Genomic DNA, 18,039 nt, shown 5'->3' with positions numbered 1-18,039 from the left:
CGGCAGATCATCACAGGGCTGACACATAGAGACAAACAACCATTCACACTCTCATCTATGGTCAATTTAGAGCCACCAATTAACCTAAACTGCATGTCTTTGGACTGTGGGGGGAAACCAGAGCACCTGGAGGAAACCCACGCAGACACGGGGAGAACATGCAAACTCCGCACAGAAAGAACAGAATAGAATGCCTTTATTGTCACTATACACATGTACAATGAGATTAAAGCATCTCCAATAACAGTGCAAAACAGTGTGTAGAGAGAGAGAGAGGGGAAGAAAAAAAAGCGGGGGGGTGTAAGGGGGGTAAGGTGCACAGTCCTGAGGTGTATGTGTTGTGTTACACATTATGGAGTGAGGTATTGCTCATTGCACATTATAAAGTATTGCACGAGAGAGTCACATTATAAAATAAAATATTAAACATTATGAAGTATTTCAAGGTAAGGTAAGGTGCACAGACTTGAGGTGTATGTGCTGTGTGTAAGGTGCACAGTCCTGAGGTGTATGTGTTGCGTTTCACATTATGGAGTGAGGTATTGCACATTATAAAAGTATTGCACAGAGAGAGTCACCTTATAAAGTACTGCACATTATAAATTATTGCACGAAGAGAGTCACACAGTAAAATAAATAGACTGTAAAGTCAGAGCATATCCGAGTTCAGGGTGGTTATGGCTTTTGGAAAGAAGCTGTTTTTGAATCGATTTGTCTTTGTCCTGATGCACCTGTAGCGCCTCCTTGAGGGCAACAGGTTGAACAGATCAAAGCCAGGGTGGGAGCTGTCCTTGATAATGTTCTTAGCTCTGCTAAGCCAGCGGGAGGTGTAAATGTCCATCAGGGAGGGGAGAGGGCAGCCAATGATCTTCTGTGCTGCCTTAACTACCCTCTGGAGCCTCTCCCTGTCTACAGCAGTGCAGCTGCCGTACCATACTGTAATACAGTACATCAGCAGGCTCTCGATGGATGAGCGGTAGAAGGTCAGCAGCAGGTTGGAGTTTAGGTTGTACTTCCTGAGGACTCTCAGGAAGTGTAGCCGCTGCTGAGCCTTCTTAATGACTGCTGAAATGTTTACTGACCAGGAGATGTTGGCGGAGATGAGGACACCAAGAAACCGGAAGGTGTGGACCCTCTCCACATACTCGTTGTTGATGTAGAGGGGGGCTAGGTCGGTGCTGTGCTTCCTGAAGTCAACAATGAGCTCTTTGGTTTTCTTGGTGTTCAGAGCGAGGTTATTTTCTGAACACCAGGCTGCCAACTTCAGGACCTCCTCTCTGTAGGCTGCCTCGTCTCCCTTTGTGATGAGTCCGACCACTGTGGTGTCGTCAGCAAATTTGACGATAAGGTTGTTGTGGGTCGGACTACAGTCGTGGATGTAGAGGCAGTACAGGAGGGGGCTCAGGACACAGCCCTGTGGAGAGCCGGTGCTCAACGTGTGGGTGGAGGAGAAGTGGGGGCCAAGTCTCACAGTCTGGGGCCAGTTGGTAAGAAAGTCCTTTATCCAGGCACATGTAAGAGGGGGGAGGCTGAGAGTGTCCAGTTTACTGATAAGGATGTCCGGGATTATTGTGTTGAAAGCAGAACTGTAATCCACAAAGAGTATGCGGACGTAGCTCTGCTGCTGCTCCAGGTGGTTCAGTACAGAGTGGAGAGCTACGGCGATGGCGTCCTCTGTGGATCTGTTTGTGCGATATGCGAACTGGTAGGGGTCGAAGTCTGGGGGGAGGTAATCCTTGATGTGCTGAAGAACTAGTCTCTCGAAGCACTTCATGATTACGATACCAGAGTGAGGGCCACAGGACGGTAATCATTCAGGCTGGTGACGGGAGACTTCTTCGGCACTGGGATTATTGTGGCTGATTTTAGGCAGGGCGGGATGACTGCCTGAGCCAGGGAGAGGTTAAAGATCCTGGTGAAGGTAGGGACGAGCTGGTGGGCACACGCTCTGAGCACCTTACCAGGTACTCCATCTGGGCCAGCAGCTTTCTTGGGGTTCACTGCCAGGAGCACCCGTCTGACATCGTGCTCCTGTACAGTGAATGGGGTGATGTATGAACTGTGTGGTGGTGGGGGCAGGGCTGGAGCAGATGAGTGCTGCTGAGATGTTTCAAAGCGAGCAAAGAAGCAATTTGGCTCCTCTGCCAGCGGCGCACTCCAGTCTCCTGTTGACGCATCACAGTCTCTGAAGTTCGTGATGTCTTGTATGCCCCGCCACACCTCCCGTATGTTGTTGCTGGACAGGTGGGACTCTATACGCAGCCTATGGTCCACCTTGGCTTTTTAATTTCTCTTTTTAGATCAGCTCGAGTGGCACTGTACAGAGCTCTGTCAACTGACCTGGAGGCAGCGTCGCGAGCCCTGAGGAGTGAGCGGACCTGGCTGGTCATCCAGGGTTTCTGGTTTGGGAAAGCCCGGATGTTTTTATCCACCGTCACATTTCTGATACAGAACTTGATAAAGTCCAGTACCGTTCCTGTGAATGTCTCCAGCTCCTGGTGTTAGAATAAGTCCCAATCTGTCCATTTAAAGCAGTCCTGTAGTTTGGAGAGTGTGTTGTCAGGCCAGGTTGTGATAGTCCTTGTGGTGGGCCTGGCTCTGCGTCTGAGGGGGTTCCCTACTAACAATTTTTGGTTCCCAGAACGTTCCTGGAACACGAGCCTTTGGTTCCAGTTTGGTTCCGGCTACGTTCCCTGAAAGTCATTTTTGGTTCTGTTTAGGTTGTCACTTGGTTGGCAGGAAAGTTTAATTTATGGCCCTTTTCCACTACCCTTTTTCAGCTCACTTCAGCTCACTTCAGCTCACTTCAGCCCGACACGGCTCACGTTTCGACTACCAAAAAACAGCACGACTCAGCTCGCTTCAGCCCTGCTTAGCCCCTAAAACTCGCACCGTTTTGGAGTGGGGCTGAAGCGAGCCAAACCGTGCCGAGTGAGGCTGGGGGCGTGAGCAGACACTCCCCTGTGCACTGATTGGTGAGGAGGAGTGTCCTCACATGCCCACACATGCCCCGCGAGCACGCTGGGATCTGTAAACACCGTAAACCCGGAAGAAGGAGAATTACGAATTATGAGAATTCTGAAGCCTTATGCGCCTCGCCTCATCTATACGCTCTTGCCAGTATCTGTTGGCGTTGTCGGTGACAACAAGCCACAGAACCAAGACCAGAAACACTAACGACTCCATGTCCTCCATGTTTATTGTTTACTATTCAGGTCGTGAGACTACCGCTTAAAAGATCACTGATGTCACTGTTTGTGCTGCTTAACGACATCATGTAACGTCCACCCACTTTCGCTAACTCCACCCAATGTGTCCACCCACTTCCAGCCAGCATGGTTCAGCGCGGTTGTAGTCGAAATGCAACTCCAACAGCCCCGCTCAGCTCGACTCAGCCCAACTCAGCACGGCACGGCTCAGCCCAACTCAGCCGCGTTTGTAGTGGAAAAGCGGCATTTGGTTCCCAGAACGTTACTCATGTGGTTCCCATTTGGTTCCCTCACCGTTCTCACACCGTCCCTTTATCCTTGTTCATGTCCTGTTTGTTCCCTCAACGTTTCCATATCGTTCCCATAACCTTGTTGGTTACATGTTTGGTTCCCTAGACGTGCTCCCCAACCTTGTTTATTATGTGTTGGTTCCCACAAGGTTCCCCTACAACATTCTAGTAACCTCGTTGGTTACATGTTTGGTTCCCTCAGTGTTCCCCCAATGTTCTTTCCCTCACCATAATGTTGTCATATTTCTGTAGCATGTAATTCATTGTAAAAGTTTTGGTTGCATGACAACTATTTACTTCAGAACATATAAGCAGTGATGAATGACCAGGAAAATGTTGCAGGACTAGAAAGTTTAATAGAAAAAAATATCAAGAATACAACATTGGTAAGGACATCAGCAACACAGTGCAACATTATTAGACATTATAAAACATCTGACAACTATAGACAATTATGAAAACTATTTCTTAATAAAATACAATAAAGGCAAAAAATAAGAAAAATTTTAGAAATGCCAAAAACGGGTACGTGTGCATAGAAGTTGGTGTACGTCTTCAATCTTGAGGACCAGCTGACCTAAAAAGAATAAGAAACAAAACGTTTAACACCAACTTAGTGCCAACGTTTCATTTAATTATTGTGAATATTCAGCGATTGATAAAAGACTTACCGGTAAGTTTAATTTACTGTCTGTGTGGTGCAAACTTCAGTGCATGCCCAATGCACTCCTCAATATCAGCTACCTTCTTGCCAGGGAAGTTCTGCATGCAGGCCTCTACAAATAGAAGTAAAAAAAAAAAAGTTACACATTTAAATCTCAGTCAAACTTGGCATAACACTGATTTGAAAAATGTATGAACACTTACCCATTATAATTTTGCAAAGGGTTAAGTTCTGGAAAGGCTTTTTTGCTCTCCTCCCCCTCAGGCTGTACTGCACCAGGACATTGTTGGTAGCCACCTGGCGTAGAATGCGACGAATGGCTGCCCCCGGATTCGCCCCTCCCAGGCTTTCAAGGAAACGTTTCTACAAAAAAACAAACAAAAACAAGAAAAACATCAGTATACAATGAAAATGAATTTGGAGAGCTTATGTGGTCTACTTTCATTAGCCAAATCAATACATTACCAATGACAATTTATTTCATATATAATTATGTCCAATTAATTACCATTTGGTTCCTTCTTTCTGGTTGAGCCAGACTCCTGTCTAGCTCCTCCAGCTCCTCCACTGTGCTGTATAGGCCCAACAGCACATCTTCCTGCAGAGGAGGCTGAGGCGGGTTCGAGACCACAGCAGCCCCCAATATCTCTGACTTCCTCTCCATACCCTCCATCCTCCTCTCCATAGCCTCCATTCTCCTAGTCATTCGCCCCATGTGCTCTTCCATGGCTAGGTACATTTGTGATAGAATTCATTTTAGTTTTTGAACATAATATACTTGTCATATGTGAAAATGTGTGTATATAGTACTTACTTCTTTTTGTGTCATCCGTCGTCCTCAATAGGAGCCTCTTTCGTTCCTCCAGGACTACAGGTAGAATTGAGATGAAATTCATTTTAGTTTTATACCCAATACACTTTTCCTGTGTAAACATCAACAAGTGTGTATGAAGTACTTACGCCTTATTATGGCAGCCATGCCTGAAGCCCCCTCCTCTTCGCCATGGGTCATTCCTGAAGTTCTTGAAAAGAAAATTGTTAGTGTTTGCTTTCTTGGTTAAGACCTTGTAATCAGATAGTAAATATAAAATTCAAAGCAAATGTACCCTCAACTGGGTCGGATGATGTTTGTTCCTCAATGTACGACTCTTCCAATGTCCGACGGCTGGGTGCTGGACTGACATGGGTTGAGGGACTGCTGCTGTCCTGCTCCGAGCTGCTGACCGAACTTGTTGGCTGTGCCATGAACTCAGGCTGTTCTTCAATCTCCGCCGGTTGTATCTCTGGCATGTGTTGAGGTCCATTATGTTGTTGCTCTGCTTCTTGCAGAGCCTGGCCTGTCCTTGCTGCATCTCACGCAGCCTCCTCTTCCCTGCTTGCTGCATCTCGCGCAGACTCCTCTGCCCTGTTTGCTGCATCTCCTGCATCCAGCTGGGCACGCACCAGTGCTTGCACATTCAACACCTCTCGCCGCGCCCTCTTCCATTCCTTTGTGTAGATCTGTCTGGCCAACCTCTTTAAACTCATTGGCTGCAAAGCAATACCATGCAAACAATGTGTACCTGTTGCAATGAAAAGCGGGGAAAATTTAAATACAACATTACAACAACAACATAAATTTAAGCACAGTGTTTCAGTTTACAACCATACTTGCACTTGACAAAAATACACACAGGATTAAAACTGGGGATGAGGTAAGAATGTGTGAGACAAACATGACAGTAGCATTGCATTCAATCGAGCAGGAAAGCAAAACAAATGTGTAACAAAAGAATGGTCTGTTGCAGAATATTATATATATATATATATATATAATATAATATTATTATATTATAATATTATATATATATGTGTATTGGGTATATATATATATATATATATATATATATATATATATATATATATATATATATATATATATATATATATATACCCAATACACATATATATATAAATAATATTCTGCAATTACTTGTTGGCAACTTGTGTCTGCGGCTGGGACTACAATGGATGCATTAAGTCAACGACTTAACTATAATCAATGGAATTAGCTTTTATAGTAGCTATTATAGTATTATTACTATAATATTAAAGTCTTAACTATAATCAATGGAATTAGCTACACCAGAAAAGGCAGCACAGAGAACATTCTAAAAATAGCCCATTATTTTTCAACTTCATGTATTTTGACTCAACTTGACTAAGTGTAGCGCACCACATCCAGTGAAGCTCCAGCCTGAGACAGTGTATATAAAGTAGCCTTTAACCACAATAAAATGAATCTTACCTTTTCAAGAGTGAATCCCAGTCGTGTAGTCAAGTAGAATCCAAAGCTTTGTTGTCAAAGTAGAAGCTGTTGAAGCAAAAGGTGCTCTCTGCATCCGAAGATAGCAGCAATTGATTCTGTTCATTGCGATCAACCCAATTATCCATGTCTTCACAGCCACACCCCCACCACGTCAGGCAACCTGGTGGCCAGTCAGCAGTCTATGTTCATTTCAAACTGAGGGCGGTGGTTGCGATACAAACGTTTAGATAGTAAAATGTTAACAAATGACTTCCATAGAACCCTCTCATGATATAAAACTACCACATTCTAAAAATACATTTCTATTTTCTACCCACATAGCCTACCGCATAAAGTTTGCAGCAACAACCATTTATTCTAGTAAATATAGAGGCAGATATCCCTTATGCAAAAACAATACATTTTTTTCTTGCGGCAGGACGGCAGTGTTTCCTCTCCACGAAATTGCCCTCTGCATTAAAGTACAGAGCCGTTGCAGTATGCTGTTTATTTTTATCCAAACTATAGCATTTACTGCACTAACACTGTAGTAATTCTGTTCTGCACTACAGCGTTACTCTAGTAATAACAATTCACTGTAGTGCAGAGTATGATTCTTTCCATAAAGGATGGTATCATGGTAGCTAACATGCTAAATAAATGGCTGTACTATCGACATACCTTCAGTTGATCTTGCTGTAGGCGTAAGGTGAAACGTTTTCAAATAGATGCATGCTGAATTGCTGTGCCATTAGACTTTTTGTTTAGTGTACAGGGGAAAAAAAAACTCTGCAAAAATGTAAACATCCAGTTGTCCTCTCATTTCCAATGAGCTCTCTAACCATAGCTATTACAGGACGTGACATCACACACACAGTCTTAAAGGCATACCGCATATTTTGTAGATTAATAATTTCAGTCCACTGCTACAATAATATGCCGTTGTGTACGTTAACTCATGAGTTATATGGCAATCTATTGAATTTGTAAAGTGTTGCTGTAGCAGCTTTGTCAGTTACAAAAACAAAAACTGGTTGAACCAGTTTCCAAAAGCCAGAATGCACACACAATGGCTTTAATAGCCCAGCCATTTCATGTGCCTCTGAATGGCTGTCATTAGCAAGTAGGCTAAGCTTAATTGCTCTTGGTCTAGTTTTTTGTGTGAATTTAAAACTCAGTTTGGAATACTTATTGAGACATCTACATTTTATTTTTTATTGTAGTCTACTTGACTTAATACAACTTGCGACATATATACTTATTTTATTGTAGCGTACTTTACTCTTTCTATTTCAGCTTTGGTTCAATTAATGTGCTATAAAAACAATGAATGGAGAAACAGTGAATGAAGGCTGCACTAATACAGTGATATGCACACAGTTTTTCATAGCCAAGAGAAAAAGGAGAGAACATACCAAATCATTAGGGGGAAAAAACTGTTGTACTGCGGGATATAATTTGAAATATTGTTTTTTAAGGCCACAACTGCAAGGGGTCCACCAAATCCAGCACCAATAATGTTGTCTTTAAACAAGTTTGCAAAAGATAAAATGCAATGGCCAGCTAATCAGCCATTTAATATGTGGAATCTTAATAGCAGCCTACCAATGGCTTGCATTATCAGGTAATTAGGCTCTTGCCTACCATACACACACAATGAATGGGGAACCCCATTTGGAATGCAACTTGCAATATAATTCACTTTGCATTCTTTGTAAGTTAGACCTACTTTTGTGTATGTCTCCATTTCACTGAATTTAAAACAAATATCATACCTTTTTGTATTTTACTCTATTTGCACTTTGGTCCAATTTAGCCCGACCATAAAAATGAACAGGAGAAATTAATGAATAATGTCACACTAGGCTGGCCTAGTGTAAAATATCAAGGAAACAAAAACTGTCAGCACTGGTTCTCAGAACAACCAAAAAACAGCCAAGCATAACGTTGTGTGGTGGTAGCAGTGCAACTACTGGCTAACGTTTCATATGAGTGGTTCCCTAAAAGTTCAAGGAACGTTAGTCTTTGTTTGGTTTTTGCTGTAACCAAAGGGAACATTCTTTAAATGGTAGTTTTTGGTTTGGTTATAACATAACCTTTAGAGAACCAAATTCTAACGTTCCCTTTACATCCTCTGTTACTAGGGTTGTGGCCTGGGGAGAGCAGGAGGGAAAGATGGTCTGACTGGCTGAGGTGGGGGAGGGATATGGCTCTGTACGCATGCTTGATGTTAGAATAAACATGATCCAGAGTGTTCTCCCCTCTAGTAGAACACTTAACATGTTGGTAAAACTTCGGCAGTACAGTCTTCAAGTTGGCCTTATTAAAGTCTCCTGCGATTATGTGAACACCGTCAGGGTGGGCCCACTGCTGTTTGTTTACGGTGTTCAGCAGGAGAGAGAGCGCTGTGTTTACACAGGCGTCGGGTGGAATATACACAGCTGTGACAATCACCACAGTTAGCTCTCTCAGTAGAAAAAAAGGCCAGCATCTTACAGACATGTACTCGAGGTCTGGGGAACAGTGTTTATCTATAATTGTTCCGTTGTTACACCAATTATCATGCACGTAAATACAGAGACCCCCTCCTCGGCTCTTACCGGAGTCCCCAGTCCTGTCCCAGCGGAGCAGAGTGCGGCCTGCTAGCTGCAAGCTAGCATCGGGTATTTCCGGATGAAGCCAGGTTTCGGTGATAATTAAAACACAGCAGTCCAGAACATAGCGATTTCCAGCGAGTTGTAATTCCAGATCATCCGTTTTATGCACCAGGGATCTAGCATTGGAGAGATATAGGCTCGGTAGAGGTGGCTTGTGTGGTTGTTTTCTTAGCCTTAGCATAATACCAGACCTGCGGCCCCGCCTCTGCTTCCTCTCCCTCCTCCATCTGCGCCGCCTCCTAGACCCGACAACAATCCACGGAGAGCCTGGCAGTCTCGCTATGTCATCTGGAATGTTATGCGTGAAGTGAAAGTCACTCGAAACAGATATCTGGTGTTGGTCACCGATGGCTAAAAGTGTCTGGTGGGTGTACCGGATGTTCGCAGAACCAATGGTGCACAAACAAGCAAGAAAGAAACATAAAAACAAACAAAAAAAGAGTACTGAAAAGGAGAGCTGTGAGCCGCTGCAACTACGCGCGCCGCCATCTTGAAACGAAAGGCTCCTGTTGGCAAAAGGCTCCTGTTGGCCACTGGGCTCGAACCCAGAACCTTCTTGCTGTGAGGTGACAGTGCTAACCACTACACCACTGTGCCGCCCCAGTTAAAATCATGTAATAGGTTATATAGCTATTTGACGGGTGACAAACTAAAGGAAAACTGGCATGGTTTTGTACTCCTTTTATAGGAAAGGGTCACTGCAAATTAATTAAGCTTTCTGACTGATCAGGTTCCTGTGAAGGGCCATTTCTATCCTGATGGGAGTGGTCTATTCCAGGATGATCCCACCCCCTTCACAGGGCATTAGAGCTCACTGGGTTAATGAGTATCTAAATAATGTAGATCACATTCACCAGATCTCAAACCATTTGAGAAAACCAAAAGATTTTGGATGGTAGACAGCACTTTTTTCTGATGCCCTACGTCTAGCTGGAGTCTCATCACATCGCTTGTGTGGAGGACGGCCCCATATGGACAGTCAAAAGTTGCACTTGGAAGATGGCTCTGGACACTTACAGTAATACATTTATGCCTGAGGACTACAGTTGACTTGCTAACTTTAGGACTGCAGTTGTCATGAACAGTTTTGCACTCAAGTTTCCATCAATGAACAGTTTATAACTTCAGCAAAACAGACTTTATTTTAAAACTATAATGATTTTCCTGGTTCCACAGCTATACTTTGTGACTCTATAGGACATAATTATAGAAGTGAGTTATTTATAATCATGTTATCTGTTATCACCCAAATGAGGATGGGTTCCCTTTTGAGTCTGGTTCCTCTCAAGGTTTCTTCCTCATGTTGTCTGAGGGAGTTTTTCCTTGCCACCATTGCCACAGGCTTGCTCATTGGGGATAAATTAGGGATAAAATTAGCTCATGTTTAAAGTCTTTAATTTTCTGTAAAGCCGCTTTGCGACAATGCCTGTTGTTAAAAGCACTATAGAAATAAACTTGACGTTTCTTCTTCTAGCTACTCCCTTGTGGTTAGGTTGAGCCAATAGGGTTAAGGGCCTTGCTAAGGGCCCAGCAGTGACAGCTTGGTGGTGCATCATCAACCTTCCAATCAGTAACCCAGAGCCTTAACCCACTGAGCTACCATTGCCAAGGAGACAGTGCTCCATCATTATCAAAACACCAATGGATGGAACAGCTTTAGAAAGAACAGTGTTCATTCTGGTATACAGAAACATTTCTACCAGCTCATGGAAGCTCAAGAACTTACTTGACATTTCAACTTGTTTTACACACACACTTTAGAGTCACCAATCCACCTCCATCCATCCATTATCTGTAGCTGCTTATCCTGTTCTACAGGGTTGCAGGCAAACTGGAGCCTATCCCAGCTGACTATGGGCGAGAGGCAGGGTACACCCTGGATAAGTTGCCAGGTCATCGCAGGGCTGACACAGAGACAAACAACCATTCACACCTACGGTCAATTTACAATAGAACCACCAACACTCTCAAAAGAGATGTGTTAAAAACAACACATATTTAACACATCAGCGTGTTTATATAAGGACAACACAGTTTGTGTTAATAAATGTGTTGAACTCTATAACACAGTAACTGTGTTGAACTATTTAACACACTAGTGTGTTAAATAGTTCAACACAGTTTGTGTTTTATTTATTTAAATAAATAAATAAATAAAACACAAACTGTGTTGTTTTAACACACTAGTGTGTTAAATAGTTCAACACAGTTACTGTGTTATAGAGTTCAACACATTTATTAACACAAACTGTGTTGTCCTTATATAAACACGCTGATGTGTTAAATATGTGTTGTTTTTAACACATCTCTTTTGAGAGTGAATTAACCTAACCTGCATGTCTTTGGACTGTGGGGGAAACCGGAGCACCCAGAGGAAATCCACACAGACACGGGGAGAACATGCAAATTCCACACAGAAAGGCCCTCGCCGGCCACTGGGCTCGAACCCAGGACCTTCTTGCTGTGAGGCGACAGTGCTAACCACTACACGACCATGCTGCCCCCACCAATCCACCTACTAGCATTTTTTTTTTTTGGACAGAACATAGGAAAGTCCACACGGACAGTGATGTGATCGCAGGATCAAACTATGAACTATGGAGCTGTGATGTAGAAATGACACCTGCTGTACCTCTGTGCCACTTGTACCACAGTATCTGAGTCCAAAGACAGATATTACTGGTCACAAAGCTTCTTTATACAATTTTGCCTGTTGATTCGGGTCTGAGTTCAAGCTTTATCAATAAGGCTTCCTTATCTTGCACTTGCATCTGTTTCTGCCACCTGACAGATAGGAACACATGTACCTCTGCTCGTTCATTCAGTTATCCAAACAACTAGTCATGGGCTGCATGCAAATTCTCTGTATGTACTTACAACTGTTCAGTACCTCCTATCCAACTGTAGTTAGGTATGGTAGTACATGCAATAAGTATGCAAGCAAGTAATAAGGATGCAATTCGGACATACTCTGCCACCATCTGACTCTGGCCCAGATGTTCATAGATGATATATACCCACATATGCTGCAAAATTAAAAGAAAAATATCTGCAACTGCAAAAATGTTTAAACAATTCTTGACCAATTCCATTTGTACACCACTTTGGACAGCAATCTTTCTATTTTCTCCAGGAGGATTCTTCTTCTTCTTCGGTTATTCAGAGGCTCCAGCTGAATTATGGGATATCATAGTATAGTGTAGCATGGTATGTTTGCATACTACGCATGTAGTAGATCGATCAGGTGCTGTTTGACTACAATTTAATGCCTACTGAGTATTTGGACACCCTACATACTTACATGCTTATTGCACAATAATAGTATGGAAGTATGTGTATTTGGATGCAGTCATGCTCTGCACTACTGCCACATCACTTGCTTTTTTATCCCCCGCTGGCTGAAAGGCCCGAAGGGGGATTATGTCGTGGCAATGTCCGTCCGTCCATCCCGGGAAGGGTGCTCACCTTCTGAAATCAACTCCTTTCACAATTTTTGGAGGAATTTCACAAAACTTGGTAGGATTCTTTGTTATATGTCAGGAATATGCATACTGTAATTTCGTTAAATTCTGTTACATTTTACCAGAGTTGTGGCCCTTGATTAACAAAATTATAATTTGACAATTTCATGAGAGTATGTTTTCCTTCTGAAAGCAACTCCTCTCACAATTTGTTGAGGAATTTCACCAAACTTAACAAGAGGCATTGTTATATGTCAGTACTACGCATATTGTAATTTCGTTAAATTCAATCACATTTTGTACTTTCACAATTTCATGAAGGTGTGCTTGCCTTCTGACATCGACTCCTCTCACAATTTTTGGATGAATTTCTCGAAGCTTGGCAAAAGGCCTTGTTATATGATGATAATATGCATACTGTGATTTAATTTCGTTTGTGAAAAGTTTACCAGAGTTTTGAACCTTGATTAAATAACTTGTACTTTGACAATTTCATGAGGGTGTATGTTCTTCTGAAATCAACTCCTCTCACAATTTTTGGAGGAATTTAACCAAACTTGGCAAAAGGCTTGGTTATATGACAGTTATATGCATATTGAAATTCCATTCAATTGGGTCACATTTTACCAGAGTTATGGCATAGTTGCAGCGGGGGACATTGTGCTCTCCGAGCACTCTTGTTCCAGTTTTCACAATCTCTGTGCCCAGTGTAGCATCAGATTCCTGTTCATTGCTGACAAGAGTAGAACCCATACACCTCAAGGTTTGTTGTGAGATCATTTTCTGCTCACCACAGTGGTGAAGAGTGGTTATTTGAGTTACATTAAGCTTCTTGTCAGCTCCAACCATTCTGGCCATTCTACTCTGACCTCTTTCATCAATAAGCCATTTCAACCTGCAGACCTGTCTTTGACTGGATCTTTCTTTATAAACTTGAAAATCCCAGGAGATCACTGGTTTCTGAAATACTCAAACCAGCTCATTGGGCACCAAAAATCGTGTCACGGTCAAAGTAACTGAAATCACATTTTCCCCTCATTCTGATGATTGATGCGAACATTAACTGAAGCTCTTGCCCTTGATGCTGTTGATGCTAAAATTTAAAAATAATTTCCATGGATGAGAGGCCACATGAGAGGAACAAAATGTCAAGTCATGTGAAAGCAGAGATTATGGCATGGTATCATGAACAAACCAGCTCCTGTCTAAACTAGACTTCCTCATGCTATGTGTCTTCTTTCAGTTAATGCCAAGTTTAGCAGCTTGTTCATGGTTTTATTTTACAGATAAGCTCCATTAACTCTAACCCTGTGGGTATACTGTGTACAGAACAGCTAAGGAAAACTGATTTGGCCAAAGCATCACTACACATACACTCATCGGCCACTTTAATAGGAACTGGTTCTCGATTCTAAGATTCCTGTTCTTGGCTGGCAGGAGTGGAACCCAATGTGGTCTTCTGCTGTTGCATGCTGAGATGCTTTTCTGCTCACCACGGTTGTAAATTGTTACTACGATTTGCTATAATTTTCCTGGCAGCTCTAACCAATCTGATCATTTTCCTCTGACCTCTCTTATCAACAAGGCATTAGTTTCCACCCACAGAGCTGTCATTCACTCATCTCAATGTTTTTTGTTTTTCGCACCATTCTGTGTAAACTCTAGAGACTGTTGTGTGTGAAAACCCCAAAAGATAAAGAGTTTCTGAAATACTCAAACCAGTCCATCTGGCTCAAACCAACACCCATGCCACAGTGAAAGAAAGTCACACTTTGAGATCATAATTTTTCCCATTCGGATGTTTGAACATTGTGAACATAAACCGAAGCTCTTGATTTGTATCTGCATGGTTTTATGCATTGTGCTGCTGTCAAGGGATTGGCTGATTAGATAACTGCAGAAAACAGCAGGTGTACTGGTGTTTCTAATAGAATGCCTGGTGAGTGTACGAGTCAACATGGATCATGGTGCATATTGTTTTGATTCTGTCACGTCAAGTCCAGTAGTACTGTCAAACAGAGTCTGAGTTTGACTGCAGAGGCTGATTTACTCAAAGCGACCTGAAGTGTGTGCAGTTCCAAAACTGAGTTCAGTCACTTGGAGTTTTACGGTTTGAATCAAGCAGTGCTGGCAGGCAAGGATAATTAAATCGAGTTTACATTAATCTAGAGCTAGACTGATTCGAAGAAGGGCAGAATTAGCACAAAAAATATGCAATGGGGAACACACTGTGTGCTTCACACCACAAATCTACACTTGATCCAGTTGGTGTCAAGAGTGCAACCTATTTGTGTTCCAACTGAAATACTCCAGCTTTCAACTACAATAATATCAACTCGCTTCAGATTGACTGCTCTGCTAGCAAAAGTGTAGTGTATAAAGCACAGGTTTATTCCCTTCCTATGGAGATTGAAGGCCAATTTATGCTGACAACCCAGTCCTCGCAGACGGCGTCGCAGATAGCGTCTGCGTAGCCCCCCCACCTTCACAGACGCTCTGCGCGCACCTCCCAAAAATTGTGACCACCGCAGAAGCCTCGCAGACAGCGTCGCAGACAAGATGGCTCTGATTGGTCCACTCTACATCCGCTGTACACGCACTTCCGCTTCCCTACTTTCCCGGTTTGGTTTGTTTTCACGACCACCATTTTTAAAAACACGAGTGAAGATGGAGCAGCATGAAGAGCGGTTGATCGAGGAAGTACGTACATCTATATGACTCCAGTTCTAGTCATTATAACAAAAAAAAGTTCTAGTCATTATAAGTAATCGGAGGATAAACACTCCACTAACCACACCCACCAACTACTCCTAGCGACTTCGTGCCCCCTTGCGTTGTGCCGGTGAATAACATCGCGCACGCCTATTACTCCCTGCTCAACGATAAATTACAACTGTCTGCGAAAAGCTATCTGCGAAAGCCTTGTCGCAAGAGCATGCAGAGGCCTTTAGATATGGAAGCAGGAGTCTGTAGGAGCTCACACACACACCCTCCCCCCATCAATCCCATTCTCTCCAAACTTCTCTTCAAAGTGTATCTTTCTGAAGATAATGTGCAGCACTGTTCTTCCATGCAAGCAGGTATTTTTTGTTTGCAACCACGTGACCAAAACTGCTTGAGTCATTGACCGCTGCCATGTTGGAGGATATATATACACACATACAATGGTAAGAGTACAGACTGGAAGGTAAAGAGGAGTTATGTACATTTAGAAGATTGTAGCCATTTCTCAAATCTATTTTAAAAACAATCATTTTGACTGCTTCAAAAGATTGGTATCTAAAAGACAATAGAACATATTTAGTCATAAAATAGCACTCACTGGCCGAGGACGCTGCAGTATTTGAGGTAGTGGATTTAATCCGGGACATATCTCCATAAAGACAGTTTTATGTTGCCCAGACTTGGAGCTGCTAGCTGTTAGCCTGCGGCCATATTATCTGCCGAGGGAGTTCAGTCACGTAATCACCATCTGTGTTTACATCCCTCCGAGGGCAGATGCAGCCGCTGCATGTGAGAGGATTCACTCTGTCACAGCAAGGCTGCAGACACAGAACCCTAAGGCATTTATCATCATTTCTGGGGACTTTAATCATGCTACTTTGGACTCTACTTTGGCTGCTTTTTACCAGGCTGTGGATTGTCCAACAAGGAACAACAGGACAATTGACTTTCTGTATGCTAATGTGAGGGATGCATACAGAGCCACACCCCTCCCCCCACTAGGGAAGTCTGACCACAACCTGGTTCATCTACAGCTGAAGTACACCCCCCTGGTTCAAAGGCAGCCTGCAACAACTAGATCCATCAGGAGGTGGTCCCCTGAAATGGAAGATGCCCTCAAGGACTGCTATGACATCACGGACTGGGATGTGCTGCTTAGCCCACACTGTGAGGACATAGAGGGGCTGACACACTGTCTGACGGATTCCCTTAATTTCAATCAGTTCAACCAGCCCACGTCCCCCCCACCCTCTCCCTCACTGCAGCCATCTCTCCTTCTTCCCTCAATGCACCTCCCCCCAGCCATCACAGCAGCCCCCTCCTCCCCCTCATCCCTCACCTCAACACAGACTCCTCCATGCATTACTGCAGACCAGGTCAGAGGTCAACTGAGGAAGCTTCACCCCAGGAAAGCAGCAGGCCCGGACAAGGTGTGTCCCTGACTACTGAAGACCTGCGCTGCTGAACTGGGTGAACCACTCCAATGTATCTTCAACCTCAGCCTGCAGCTGGGGAGAGTACCCACCCCCTGGAAGACATCATGTATTGTTCCAGTTCCCAAAAAGAATTGGCCCAGCGAGCTGAACGACTTCTGACCGGTCGCACTCACTTCACATCTGATGAAGACGTTGGAGCGGCTCTTCCTCAGCCTCCTCATACCCCAGGTACAACATGCCCAGGACTGTCTGCAGTTTGCGTACCGGGCAGGTGTTGGTGTGGAAGATACCATCCTCTACCTGCTACACCGAGCCCACTCGCATGTGGATAAGGGAAATGGCACAGTGAGGATCCTCTTCTTGGACTTCTCGAGTGCCTTCAACACCATCCAGCCCCTATTGCTTCAGGACAAACTGAACAGGATGCAAGTGGACCCCTGTCTGGTCACCTGGATCTCCAGCTACCTCACTGACAGGCCGCAGTACGTCAGGCTGAAGGACATCACATCTGACACTGTGATTAGCAGCACCGGAGCACCCCAGGGCACAGTGCTGGCCCCTTTTCTCTTCACCCTGTACACCGCAGACTTCTGCTACAACTTGGAGCTGTGTCACATTCAGAAGTTTGCCAATGACACAGCCATCATTGGGTGTATCAGTGATGACAGAGAAGAGGAGTATAGGAGCCTGGTGAGGGACTTTGCTGTGTGGTACAACAGGAACCATCTGCAGCTCAACACCTCGAAGACCAAGGAGCTGGTCATTGACTTTGGGAGGTCCAGACCAAGGTCACAACCAGTTCTGATCGAGGGAGTCAAGGTGGAGGCTGTGGATTGCTACAAGTACCTCGGGCTGTGGCTGGACAGCAAGCTGGACTGGACTTGCAACACTAAACACTTATACAGGAAGGGACAGAGCAGGCTATACTTCCTGAGGAGGCTGCGGTCCTTTAACATCTGCAGAAAACTCCTGTGGATGTTCTATCAGTCTGTGGTCACCAGTGTCCTGTTTTACACTGTGGTGTGCTAGGGGGGCAGCACATCCAAGAAGGACACATCCACGCTGGACAAACTGATCAGGTGGGCCAACTCTGTGGTTGGCATGAAGCTGGACTCTCTGGTGATGGTGGCAGAGAAGAGGTCTATGGACAAACTATTGAACATCATGGACAATGTCAGTCACCCTCTGCACACCGTCATCAGCAACCAGAGGAGCCTGTTCAGTGACGGAATGCTCCTTCCCAAGTGCAGGACGAACAGACTCAAAAACTCCTTTGTCCCTCATGCCATCAAACTGTACAACTCCTCTCTG

At 44.0% G+C, this 18,039-nt stretch overlaps 2 protein-coding genes across 3 annotated transcripts in view; one reads left to right on the top strand and one right to left on the bottom strand.

Annotated features, from left to right (window-relative positions):
• oprd1a (opioid receptor, delta 1a) overlaps nucleotides 1-18,039 on the top strand; it is a 146,694-nt gene that overhangs the window by 72,672 nt on the left and 55,983 nt on the right. The window lies entirely within an intron of this gene.
• LOC132870429 (uncharacterized) lies at nucleotides 4,022-7,219 on the bottom strand. Of its 2 annotated transcripts, XM_060904065.1 has the most exons (9): nucleotides 7,132-7,219; nucleotides 6,451-6,631; nucleotides 5,270-5,725; nucleotides 5,124-5,177; nucleotides 4,978-5,031; nucleotides 4,672-4,892; nucleotides 4,367-4,526; nucleotides 4,171-4,275; nucleotides 4,022-4,076 (listed from the first exon to the last, which is right to left on the bottom strand). In XM_060904065.1, exons 3-8 carry the CDS (start codon nucleotides 5,451-5,453, stop codon nucleotides 4,184-4,186), a joined length of 765 nt encoding a protein of 254 aa, XP_060760048.1. In that variant the 5' UTR covers nucleotides 5,454-5,725; nucleotides 6,451-6,631; nucleotides 7,132-7,219; the 3' UTR covers nucleotides 4,022-4,076; nucleotides 4,171-4,183. The 2 variants fall into 2 exon arrangements, with proteins under 2 accessions (XP_060760048.1, XP_060760049.1); XM_060904066.1 differs by lacking the exons at nucleotides 6,451-6,631; nucleotides 7,132-7,219 and having other exon boundaries at nucleotides 5,124-5,185; nucleotides 5,270-5,356.

This window comes from Neoarius graeffei, chromosome 22 (genome assembly GCF_027579695.1).
Source record: "Neoarius graeffei isolate fNeoGra1 chromosome 22, fNeoGra1.pri, whole genome shotgun sequence".
Classification (NCBI taxonomy): domain Eukaryota; kingdom Metazoa; phylum Chordata; class Actinopteri; order Siluriformes; family Ariidae; genus Neoarius; species Neoarius graeffei.
This window is presented reverse-complemented; position numbering and strand designations above follow the sequence as displayed.

What these genes read in the sequence shown, in the direction of transcription:
- LOC132870429 (XM_060904065.1), bottom strand. Translation starts at nt 5,453, where the DNA reads ATGCCAGAGATACAACCGGCGGAGATTGAAGAACAGCCTGAGTTCATG. An exon ending in GACGGATGACACAAAAAGAA is followed by an intron (nt 4,893 to 4,977) that starts GTAAGTACTATA and finishes AAATGTACCTAG; the next exon opens with CCATGGAAGAGCACATGGGG. An exon ending in CAGAAAGAAGGAACCAAATG is followed by an intron (nt 4,527 to 4,671) that starts GTAATTAATTGG and finishes GTTTTTTTGTAG; the next exon opens with AAACGTTTCCTTGAAAGCCT.